The 13,010-nt window shown below is 42.3% G+C and overlaps 1 protein-coding gene across 1 annotated transcript; it reads left to right on the top strand.

Annotated features, from left to right (window-relative positions):
* The first annotated feature begins 4,134 nt into the window (after positions 1 to 4,134).
* Positions 4,135 to 12,806, top strand: LOC132364331 (zinc finger C3H1 domain-containing protein-like). The gene is given in 3 exon segments (XM_059919947.1): positions 4,135 to 4,484; positions 4,486 to 4,672; positions 12,414 to 12,806. Coding segments are annotated over 3 exon segments (930 nt in total).
* The last annotated feature ends 204 nt before the right edge of the window (positions 12,807 to 13,010 follow it).

Genomic DNA, 13,010 nt, shown 5'->3' with positions numbered 1-13,010 from the left:
GACGCTGGCTGGTCACTGCTTTTCTGTAGCTCAAGTTTCTCCTTTTGCCCTGGGGCTTGGGGTTCCTGACGGTCAGAACAGAGCTGCACTGAATTTATCGAGTTCTGTATGAGACAGGTGATGCCTGCTCAGATTCAGCCAGTCAGAACGAATAACGAGATTTTCATAAGAGATTTAATTTTCTTAGGAAATTGTTTTCATAAGCACAAAAATGCAGCATATGTTTGGGCACTCAAGATAAGTGTTTGGCAAACTCTTTGAGGCGCAAATACATTTTATTTTTTCCTCTGGAGTGCAGTTTATTACATAGCACTAATGTGTCCATGGACAGGTGCTGTTGAGTATTGCAACTGTCAGACTGCATTATCCATCCATCCATCCATCCATCCATGTCTTCATCCACCTCCATCCATCCATTTGTCTTTCCATGTGTGTCATCTGTCCATGCATCCATTTGTCCATCCATACATGTCTGTCCATCAATCCATCCATTTGTCTGTCCATGAACGTATCCATCCATTTGTCTGTCCATACATGTGTCCATCTGTCCATCCATCCATTTTTCCATCCGTATGTGTGTCCATCCATCCGTTTGTCTGTCCATATGTGTGTCCATTTGTCCATCCATCCACTCCTTCCTTGTTGAGTACCTATGTACTCTGTGCAAGCAGTTTGCCCTCTTATTGTGTATTTTCAACATCAGAAAGTCTTAGGTTGGCTGGGAATTTGAAAGTTATTTGATGTAGTTCTTATCAGATGAGTGCATCTTCTCTATAGCTCTCCTGGCAGGTGGTAATTCAGGTTTTTGCCATCACAGGAATACACCCCTCTGACTGAAAAAGTTCTTTCTTGTGTTTCTTTTTCACTAGCTCCCCTCAGAAGCCTCTTGCCTGACTCCCATACAGATAAGGATTCTGAAGCGCTGCTCCCCACCTACTTGCTCCTTCCAATTCCCGAGCCAGTTCCTCAGCTGGCTGGTTTCTGAGCTAATTTTATTCCAGCCTGATGACATAGTAAGATTTGCATTCCCATCAGAGGATGAGATCAAGACCATGGCTAATGTCAGGTAGGTCTAAGGTGTGTCCTTATCCCAAGCTACACCATTCATGTTCCCACTCTGCTGCCCAGCTCTTGTGCCTCTGTTTCTCTCTGGTTTTCCCTCGGGATTGACACCCCAGTCTAAATCTCACCTTGACTGGGGCCCTGACAACCGTCTGGTCCTTTCCCATCCGTCTTTCCCCAGCCATTGGATGGATGGATTCAACCTGAATGGTCCTCCCCCTGATGCTGTGATGCCCCTATCTGCTACTGCAGGTGGAACCTTGGGCACTGATGCCATCTGAGACCGAGTCTAAGCTAGCCATGGTCCCCTGAGCGTTCTAGTCTAGATTCTTGGTTTATTTCTTCGAGGCCTGTCCCAACGCCAGCTGAGTCCAACTCTGGTACCCTCTTCTGGATCTCTCTGCCTAGTCTTATCATGGAAGTTCCCGGCTGCCTCTCCATGAGTCTCTCCAAGGTATGCATATTGGTTCTAATTCCAGCCCAAGGGGCCATGTCTAAGAGAGCTCTTCATATATTTGAAGATGTTTACTGTTTCAATGTCCTCTTGCCACCTAACAAACCGCCTCAGCTCAGCACGATAACAGTAACTTTTTTCTACGAATCATCTTGCGGTCTGGCGGAACTAAGCAGGGAAAAACTCATTTTTGCTCCATGTGGTGTCAGCCAGGGTAGCTCAGCGAAGTAAGGATCTACATCAAAGTGGTTCACATACGTGGTCTGGCAGGGCATGCAGTCAGGGTGGCTGGGTTCTAAGTGGGAGGAAATGGAAGCTGCCAGTCTTCTGAAAGACCGGGCCTGGGGACTTCCCTGGGGGTCCAGTGGTAACGAATCCGCCCTGCCATGCAGGGACCTCGGGTTCCATCCCTGGTCAGGGAACTAAGATCCCACATGCGGCGGGGCAGCTAAGCCCGCGCGCCACCGCTACTGAGCTCACGCGCCTCAACTTGAGCCCGCGTGCCGCAAACTACAGAGCCCACGCGCCCTGGAACCGGCGCGCCACAACCAGAGAGAAGCCCGCGCCACAATGAAGAGCCCGCACGCCGCAACGAAAGATCCCACATGCCTCAACGAAGATCCCGCGTGCCGCAGCTAAAACCCAACATAGCCAAATATAAATAAAATAAACAAAAAATAAAATAAATCTTAAAAAAAAAAAAAGAAAGACTGGGCCTGGAACTGGCACCGTTTCACTTTCCCTGCATTCTCTTGGTCCAAGTTGTCATAGAGTCAGCCCCAGATTCAAGGGGTGGGAAATATAGCTCCACTTCTTCTTTTTTTTTTTTTAGAGGAAAATACCAATACATTTTATTAATACATTTTACATGACTTGTAAACTTCCACTGAAAACAATTTTCCTATATCATAAATAGACAAGATAAAATTTGAAAGGAGGTATTTGAAATGTATAAATATTTAAAAGGATTAATATCTAGAATATATAAAGGAGATTTGAATAAATGAAATAAAGGAACCAATAGAAAGTAATGCTTAGAAGGTGTGACTCTAAACTTGGAGAAGAATAAACCCAATAGCGAATAAAGTATAGGAAAAGATGTTCAACCTTGTAATCAGGGAATTCAAATTAAAAGGAGATAACATTTCAGAACTGTCAGATGTCATATATTTTGATGGTGATGTAATTTTGCATGTTGGCCAGCATATGGAGAAAAAAGGATCAGATGTAATTTTACTGAGAAGGAAATTTGCAAAACACTTAATCATTATGTAGTACACCTGAAACTAATATATGATATGTCAATAACAACTCAATGAAAAAGAACATTTGTGAGATACTTTACAGTCAGATTTTGCAATGTCTCATTTGAAGATCATTTCAAAATGCTCTATAACCCTAAATTCTATTCCTAAGAATGTGCCCCAGAGAAATCCCTGTGTGTGATAAAGCTTATACAAAAAGACACACTGGTAGCTCTGTTTCTTGATGGAGGGACTTGACAAAGGTCTTGCAGCCACTTGTAACCCACCTCAGTTCCCAGAGGTGCATCTTGTCCTGTTGCCTTGCTTCACCCCTCCTCCCACCCCTTCAGGCTCTTCTCAGCTGAAAAGCCCTTGTTCCTTTCCCACTACTTTATATGGCGTCAATCCAAGTCTTATCAAGGTGCCAACAGCATTTGCTTGAACAGCTATAATCACAGTCATGCCAGGAATTGCGATGGGTGTAGTGAGGCTGAGATGACTAAGACACAGACCCTGTCCTTAAGGGAACCATAGATTAGAAAAATACTGTTTTTTCCCCTCCTCTGATCTAGTTTTAATCTCCCCCCCACCAAGTATCCTACCAAGAACATAATGCAATATTTTAATATAAGCATATTATGGAATATAGAACAAGATTTTCACCTCCTTTCTATAAAAGCTTACATCTTTCTTGATACAACCCAAGGCCATGTTAACGTCCTTAAAAGTTACATTTCATTGTTAATTGACGCTGAACTTATTATTGATTATGACTCTAAGTCTTCTTTTTCCTAACGTCCTCTTGGTATGGCATGGCACTTGTATCTCATGCTCAGAAAGCTGAATTTTCGACTCAATTCAGCTACTTCGAAGCTGTCTTTGTAAAGTTTCACCTTGTTAGATCTAAACTACTGCTTTAGCCTATAAGATAATTTAGATCATCATCTCTTGTCTAACATAGCAATGTTCAGTCAACCCAAAGTTGATGTTTGTGCTTTTAGGTGGTCAGGCAAATAATTGACAAAAATGTTAAATAGACTGAATGTAGAGCCCTGTGACCTGCCACTGGAGATCTTCTCGGGTGACACAGGAATGACCACTCAGCTCTCCAACTGTTGTGCCCCAGTTGGCAAAACTTCATTTGACCCGATAGCGTATCATGAAAATAACACTTCCAAGGGTTAGCTCTATCACTCATCTCTTTAAAAAGTTTATACGAATATCCAGTCAACACCAACAGGGTTATCTCCCTTGAAATGTTATCTGTACCGTTTCCAAGTGGACCACAGGGCTGTATACTGTCTTGGAATGTGCTCAGAAGTCTGCGTCATTGAGCAGGTAACACAGTAAACACCCCAGAGTCCTTTCTTTCAAATGGAAGAGGGGAAGGCAGAGATAAAAAAAAACTCTTCAAACTTCATCTTCTTTCCTTGTGGCTTGTGGTCTCCTCCTCCTCCTCTGCCCCCTCAGAAACCTCCTCGCCCTCCAAAGCCTCCCTGGCCTCTGCCACCAAATCCACCTCGGCCACCTCTGCCACCACCTCGGCCTCCGAAGCCACCTTCACCCTTAGGCTTGGCCCAGTCCAAAGTAACGTTGTTTCCATCAATTTCACCATCTTCCATGGCCTCCTTGACAGCTTTGGCATCTTCCTCACTGTTGAAGTCTACAAAACCAGACCCCTTGGAGGATCCAGTCTCCTGGTCAGTGACTATCCTTGCACGAATACTCTAATGTCTCTTCTGTAGTATCCTCAGACAGACCTTTGACAAACAGAGTTTTGGATGGTTGGCTTCTTGCATTAGGTGATCCCCTGGGTCCTTGCAACTCCAGCCTGATTGCTCTGCCCTCAATTTCCCTTTTATTACATGAATTTAAAGCTTCTTTAGCGTCTTCAAATGAAGCAACTTCTACGGTAGTTCCCAGATCCTGCAACCCAATAGCCCTATCGGGGAAGGAAAAATTATCAGGAAAATATAACATTTTCTCAGTGAAAATGTATTGTGTCCCAATCAGCCCTACTCCTTTTTTACACTCTTACCGACTTAAAAATATCATTTCGTATTTTGGAGATTTCTTTTCTCAAAAATTAGTTTGATTGAGGTACAGTTCACATACAACAAATTACACCCATTTAAAATGTATAATTTGACATATGATATCACTTATATGTGGAATCTAAAATATGATACAAATCAACATATCTATGAAAAAAAACAGACTCACGGATACAGAGAACAGACTTGTGGTTGCCAAGGGGGAGGGGGATGGGAGAGGGATGGATTGGGAGTTTGGGATTAGCAGATGCAAACTATTATATACAGGATGGATAAACAACAAGGTCCTACTGTATAGCACAGGGAACTGTATTCAATATCCTATAATAAACCATAATGGAAAAGGAATATGAAAAAGAATGCGTACATATGTATAGCTGAGTCACTTTGCTGTACAGAAGAAATTAACACAACATTGTAAATCAACTATACTTCAATAAAATAAAAAAAAAACGTGTATAATTTGATGCATTTTGACAGAATTATGTATAGACCCTTGAAACCACCACCATAACTGGGACACAGGACATTTCCACCACCTTTCAAGGTTTCCTCATGCCCCTTCTCCTTAACTCTTCCCTTCCATCCCTGGTCAGCGGGCAACCTCTGATCTCCTTTCCGTCACCAAAGGTTACTTGCTTTTTCTAGAGCGTGTTATAGATGGAATTATACAGTATGTACTTTTTTTGTGTTTGCCTTCTTTCATTCAACACAATGATTTTGAGGCTTATCCATGTTGCTGCTCTCCCAGGACTATGTTGCTTTTTACTGCTGAGTGGTATTCTGTTGCAGGGATAGAACACACTTTCTTTCTCCACTTCCTGTTGGTAGACATTTGTTTCTAGTTTTGAGCAATGATGAATATAGCTCTTTTGAATATTCATGTCTGAGTCTTGGTGTGGACATGTGTTTTCGTTTCTCTTTGGTACCTAGATGACTTCTCCTTTTTTGGATTTTTGTGTTGTTTTGTTTTTTCACCAGACTCTTCCTACCTAGAATTAACACCACCATTCTGTGGTTTTGAAAACCTAACTTATGCCCTATTTTGGAAATTCCAGCAAAAGTTATCTACCTCTAACCTTCTGGGATATCATGATAGTTCCTCAAAAACTTTCCATTTACAAGTTCTCTCAGTTCTTAGAACATAGTCCCATAAATTAGAGAATTGATTCTCCTTTAGCTAGCAGATTTTGGCATAAATATGACTAAACACTTAATGTGTCAGACGAAGTAGTTTATGTACATTATATGTACATTATTTAATTTCCCACTCACAGCCATCTTATAAGAGAGGTACTATTTTTATTTATTTGTTTTTTAACAGATGAAGAAACAGAAGCATAGAGAGATGATGTAACTTGCCTAAATTCTGACAGCTGGGGAGATATGTTTTGAAGCTAGAGTTTCTGTCTTGAGCTGGAGTCCAAACCATGTCACAATATAAGATAGAGAGTGGTGATTATGATAAGAAACTGGGCATGCAATGTGATGAGTGTTTATAACACAGAAAGATTACTCTGGGTGAAGACAATGAGAAACTTCCTTGACAGGGAGGTGATGGCTAAAGCGGATTTTGAAAGCTGGGATGAATTTGGTTATGGTGAGGTGGGGACAAAATGATATAAAATTCAGATGTACAGGCAGCATAAACAGCAGCCCAGGGGCAGGAATGGGAACTCCATTGAGCCGCCTCAGTGCAGAGATCTGTGGGTGATGGGAGGCCAGGGGGAAAAGTGGCCTTGAGATTAGGTGCCATGGCGGGCAGACTGCAATCAGATCAACACCAGTCTTCGAATGCCAGGCCAGGGAACTGACCTTGACCGTAATTGTGATGTATGGCATGCGGTGCTCAGGCTGGGCTTCAAGATTAATATGGTCACTTGAAATGGATCCAAGGGAGATGACAGTAAAGCTAGGAAAGCCAATTGGGAATCTACTGCACTTAAAAATAAAAGATCACAAGGGCCTGAATCAGAGGGAATGGCAGGGGCGTGGTTTGTATTGAAAGAGCCAACGGAACTCTGCTTAGTACTAGAAGTTAAAATAATTTTTGTGTCATTTACTGTTTTTGGCTAATCTTGCAACCGCTTTTCCAAACTAGCTTTAAGTACTTAATTGCGTTTATACCCATTGATATTTTTCTGTTTTTAAAATTTATACACACAGAGCTCTCAAGTTATGCCATGAGCATATAGAAGGAATTAAAATATAAATAAATTGAAACTGTTTAACTCATTAAATAAATGCACTGCTTACGATCCTTACTTGGGTAATATTTGAGTTAGTAACTCTTTCAAGTGATATCTCTTTCTGCTTATATCTAAAAGACCTGTAATATTTTACAGTTGCATAAGTATTTAATAAAGGCGGGGATTTCATAAAGTTTAAGTATAAAATGGAAGAGCTTACAGAACACCCACACATATTTTATTTATTTATTTATTTTTGGCCATGTGGCTTGTGGATCTTAGTTCCCTGACCAGGGATTGAACCCTGGCCTCGGCAGTGAAAGCATCAAGTCTTAACCACTGGACTGCCAGGGAATTCACTGTTTTATTTTCTGAGGTATAGTTTACACACAGATTGTTACTGAGACCAAGCTTGCTCTACTTGCCACACGACAGGCCAATAAATTGGGAGATCAGTTGTTGGGGCAAAGAATAATGGCTTTATTTGGAAAGCCAGCAGACCAAGAAGATGGCAGACTAGTGTCTCAAAAAACCATCTCTCCTCAGTCCGAATTCAGGCTTTTTTTATACAGAGGAAGGGGAGGGGGAGGGGCCCACTTTGGTGCCAACCAATGGCTGAGCAGGACTGTTAATGGTTGCTCACTTGGGGGAGGGGCCCACAATGACTCCGACCAATGGCTGAGCAGGACCGCTACCAGTCGCTTGCTAACAGCCAGGTGCATGTCCCACCCCTATTACAAGATCTTAATGTAAAGATCTTAAATACATAGTTTGATGAGTTTGACAAACATATACCTGCACATAACCGCACCCTGACGAGATATAGAACTTTTCATCACCCAGAAAGTGTGCTTTTTCCAGGCAATCCTGCACCACTCCCTACTTCCCCCACTGTTCTGATTTATTGTCACAGATTGGTTTCGACTGTCCTAGAATTTTACATAAATGGAATCATGCAACATGCACTGTTTTGTACATGATGTTCTGTCACCTGTTGTAGAGATTCGTCCGTGATGGTTGCACAGATCTGAAGTTGTTTCCTTTTTATTGCTGAGGAGGATTCTGGTATCTGAATACGTCATTGTTTGTTTGTCCATCCTCCTGTTGGTTTGGGTTGTTTCCAGTTTGGGGCTGTTATGAATAGAGCTGCTATGAACATTTTTGTGCGGGTCTTTTTGTGGCCATATGGTTCCCTTTCTTAGACAAATGGCTTGGGAGCCATGGCTGGGTCGTATGGTAGGTGTATGTCTAACCTTTTAAGAAATGGCTACACTGTTTTCCAAAGTGTGTGCATTTTAAGAATATATTTTAGGATTGTGTGGTTCTGGACATCTTATTCCTATAAAGCCTACCACAAGACTCGATTAAGAATGTAATACTCACGTTAGACTTACAACGATATTTCCTGTGGCAAGGAGGACTTAGAGATTACAGATGGCTGGCTTAGCCATCAACACCATTTTCTCCATAATTATGCTATAAATTAGGGGTGACCCCTGAGCCTCTTCTAGTAAGAACTTCAGTAACCGGAAGGTGAACACAAGACCCTCCAAGGTGAAGTGGTGCCTCAAGGAAAAACATGCTATCATGTCACATAAGTTCATAATTTTAAGGAGCCTGTAGGCTTGGCAGTGGAATTAAATGCTTAACAATAATTCAAAAATGGCTTAGAGAAACTTAAAAATGTGAATCATTTAGCAGGCCTGAAATTTTGCTCCTGACATATATGTGTGACACAGGAGAGCACTTACCTGGGAATTTATTACCAGCTTCTGAGCAAACAAAGCCTGACCTACATTTGACTAAAGTCAGCTGTCTTTGGTTAATCCTATGGGCTTCTTTTTATTAATGTCACAATCACTAATGTGGTATAACATTGTCATTACCGAATAGCACAGTGGGATTAGCTGCAGCTGTTATTTCTTTTTCAGAACTTACTGAATCATTAAATCTGAGTTTGGGGGACTACAAGTTGTAAAGATTATTCAAATTCTGATTGAGAAATAGGACTACAGGGAAATTGTAGGTACATAAAGTAAAACTTTGAATCAATGTTCCTTTTTTTTTGGTGAAGGTTGAATGATCAAAATTGTTCCTTATGTTTAATTTAAAACCAAATGTCAAGGAAATAGGTGAACAAAAGAAAATAAAAGAACAATAAGAATTACATGCTAAGTCTCTTTTTCTGTGGGGAAACCGATGTGTTGTTACTGGGGAAATATTAGGAAAATCATTTTCCTTCAAAAGATTGTAACATTTTAAGAATCTTAACATTAGTTGAAGAAGGATACACTTTCATTCTAACAAGCCAGAGAAGAAATGATTTCTCTTTAATACCTAAGGAAATTTTGTTGTATTGTTTGTAGGTCTTCCTTGCAAAAATTTCTCTCTTCTTTTAGAATTCTTACTTTGCCTTTGGTCACAATTAGTCCTTTGTAAAGGGTATGAACCTGCAGTTTCCAAACTGAACCAAGGTACGTTAGCGCGGCTCAGAAAATTTTCAGTTTTTGAAGCGGAAGTACAGTGATATTGAATTTTTGTTGGATACCACGTAAACTACTAGCCCAAGATACTTCACAGTTTCTTCAGTGTGATTGTACTACATTCCCCTCCAAGGTGTCCAGTATCTGCGAAACTGGGTTTTCACAGTTGCTGTGATAAATAGCAATCACCACGTGAAACGCAAAGTGGAATGAGGGCTGAGGGTGGCAGTGTCCAATCTGATGCCAAGGTTTAAGAAGTTGTGTGGTGCCCAGGATGCACACATCCTGATTAATAAGTGCTTGTGGTTATTTAAGGATAAAAAAAAAAAAAAAGCAGATTTTCTTTCAGTTTATGTGTATTATTTTTTCAAATGGCTATTAAGTTGTTAGGACAAAAAAAAAAAAATACCAAGTTGTATGGACCTAACAAATTAGTAAATAAAGCAGTTGGTCATTTCTTTTGGGTTAGGGATGTTGTGAAAAAATTACAAAGTCACTTAAGGATCCCTTGAAGGGGAGAAATTTGGGAAACTCCTGGTATAATCTGATGATCGTATAAGATCATTTCTGACCTGTTATGTTAATTCAATTACTGTGTTTTGAAAGTTATTTTAAAATGTTGGGAGCAACAGAGTTCAGAGATTGGCATTTCTTTCTTTTCTTTAAATTGAAGTATAGTTGATTTACAATGTTGTGTTAATTGCTGCTGTATAGGGAAGTGATTCAGTTATACATATATATATATACATTCTTTTTCATATTCTTTTCCATTATGGTTTATCAAAGGATATTGAGTATAGTTCCCTGTGCTATACAGTAGGACCTTGTTGTTTATCCATCCCATATATAATAGTTTTCTTCTGCTAATCCCAAACTCCCAATCCATCCCTCCCCCCCCCACCCCGCCCCTTGGCAACCACCAGTCTATTCAGAGCTTGGCATTTCTGAAGCTCATTTCTTCTAGATGATATTTTGGAACTCAGGCCTTCTGCAATGACGTCATTGACTCCAAGCAAAACTTTTAAGTTGAAAAGCTTGTCTTTGGCGTCATACCCCATGGGCACAGACATCCCTGGATACCGGGAATGCTTGTTCCCCACCCCTCCACTCAGCAAGTGGTCTGTGGAGCAGCTCATCAGAAATGCAGACTCCCAGGTCCCACCCGGAACTGCTGAATCAGAGCCTGCGTTATCACAAGGCCTCTAGGTGACTGACATGCACATTAAAAGTGAGAACCACTCCCGTCACATCCCACCTCAGCCGCCCTAGACGAAATCCCCCATTCCCTTTGAGTGCATCTTTAAAATCTAGTTTTTGGTGCCCTATTTGATTTGGGCCTTACTATGCACTACTTAAACCAAAACTTCCTAATGAATTAATGCCTGAGGATAGTTGAAATGTGCTATCATTTCCCAGATAACCTAGGAATTCGGGGAGAAGCTTCATATAAACATTTATCTAACCCAGCATTTTCAAAATATCTGTTTTGGACTGAATGTTTGTGTTCCCCCACCCAAATTCATTAGCTGAAGCCCTAACCACGAAATGCGATGGTATTTGGAGGTGGGGCCTTTGGAGGTCAGGAGGGTGAGGCCCTAGTGATGTGATTAGTGCACTTGTAAAAAGAGACAGCAGAGAGCTTGCTCTCTCTCCTGCCATGAGAACAAAGAAGAGGTTATGTGAGCACATGGCCAGATGGCAGCTGCCTTTAATCTAAGAGAAGGAGCCTCAGAATGAAACCTACCTTGCTGGCACCTTGGTCTCGGACTTCCCAGCCTCCAGAACTGTGAGAAATGAAATCTGTTGTTCAAGCCACTCAGTCTATGGCATTTTGTTATGGAGTCTGAGCTGAGACACGGACCATAATGAACACCTGGTACAGTTGGGAAGCCCTGCATGTCCTAATTCAGTAGTTCTGGGGTCCAGAAATTTGTTTATATATAGTCTACACAGTGAGTATTAGGATCAGATACTTCATAAACCCACTACTTCCCAGACTTACTTGACTGTAAGAATCACCTGAGGACTTGTAAGCTCTCAGATAAGAACCTATAAAATAGGTGTTTTTAACGAGTGTGCTGGATGATTTTGATAATTAGGTAATTTGGGAAAATCTTTTAACCCAAGGATTAAAAGTGATGGAGTTTTGGGCACTTGCTGCGGACACGTAGGAATATATTAGTGGGCTTCTCCGTTCAGTGATCCTCCTACTGACGTGGCCCCAGGAAAAACCAAAGTTGGCAATGTTATTCTTCAGGCGCTTCCAGCTTCCTTTGCGTGTTCCTGCCTTTCTTCCAGGTGACCAGGGCTATTCTCAGCCTTCTGCATCCACGTATGCCTTTGGATTCTGGACCACTTGGAAGGCATTTTTAAAGAGAATTCAATTAAGTTATATATGACAAGTTGTAACTTAATGCAACGTTCTTCCCATGTGGGCTTGCAATTCAGTGTGGGCAATCCCCTGCCCTTGAATAAATGCAGGGAAGTGTGGGTGCAGGTGTGGGGGTCAGTGATGGGCATGAGAATTTTAAGGCAAGAGAAGCGTCTTCATACCTCCCCCCGTCATCTTTCATAAGAAGTCATCTAACCTGAGCACAAATAAGTTGTTTTCTAGTTTTTGCCATTGCTTCAAACCAAGGTTGGCTCTGAAAAAAATCGCAGCACAAGTGTCTAAGATTTTCTAAATGCAAAGAATTTGAAAAACTGTCACAATGGAACGTTATTTTTTGTCTTGTAAGTGTCTTTGACGTTTCTCCGCGCAGGCAGCTCACCGCACTCTCTCGTGTTCTGGCTGTATTTTGAGGGGTCGGCTCACTGTATACCCTGAAATGGGCTTCTCTGGTGTGGAGCCGAAAGCATGGATGTCAGGTATGTGAGACGGAAAAGTGGGACGTGAAAAGTGGGAAAGCGCCTTTCTGTGCTGCCAGAGAGGAGTCTGCAAGGTGTTGTTCTGGGTTCCCGCCGTCATTCAAAGGGCAAACTTCACAACGTCCAGAGCAAATGAAGGAGGAGGATGTCCTCAAATTCCTTGCAGCAGGGACCCACTTAGGGGCCCCCACCTGGACCTCCAAAAGGGACAGAGCATCTACAAAAGGAGAAGTGATGGCCTCCACATCATAAATTTGAAGACTACCTGGGAGAATCTCTTGCTGGCGGCTCGTGCCGTGGTTGTCACTGAAAACTGGGCTGATGTCAGGGTTCTCTCCTCCAGGGAGACTGGCCGGCCAGCTGTGCTCACGTGTCCTGCTGCCACTGGGGCTGCTCCTGTCACTGGCAGCTTCACTCCTGGGACCATCCAGGCAACCCTGCAGGAGCCCTGACTCCCAGGGCTTCCTGATCCCGGTGACGTCAGCCTGTCACCCGCTCCATGGCTCGGCTTCACACAGCCTCTCCTCCGCGCCAAGGGGCCACTGCCATCCAGGCCACGACAAGGGAGCACACTCAGCAGGTCTGAGCAGGTGGGTGCTGGCCGGCGAGGTTCTGCCCGTGATCTCTGCTTGTACAGAGATGCTGAAGAGATGGGG

This window comes from Balaenoptera ricei, chromosome 4 (genome assembly GCF_028023285.1).
Source record: "Balaenoptera ricei isolate mBalRic1 chromosome 4, mBalRic1.hap2, whole genome shotgun sequence".
Classification (NCBI taxonomy): Eukaryota; Metazoa; Chordata; class Mammalia; order Artiodactyla; family Balaenopteridae; genus Balaenoptera; species Balaenoptera ricei.
Note: the sequence above shows the minus strand (reverse complement) of the source record. Positions and strands in the feature narration are given on the sequence as shown.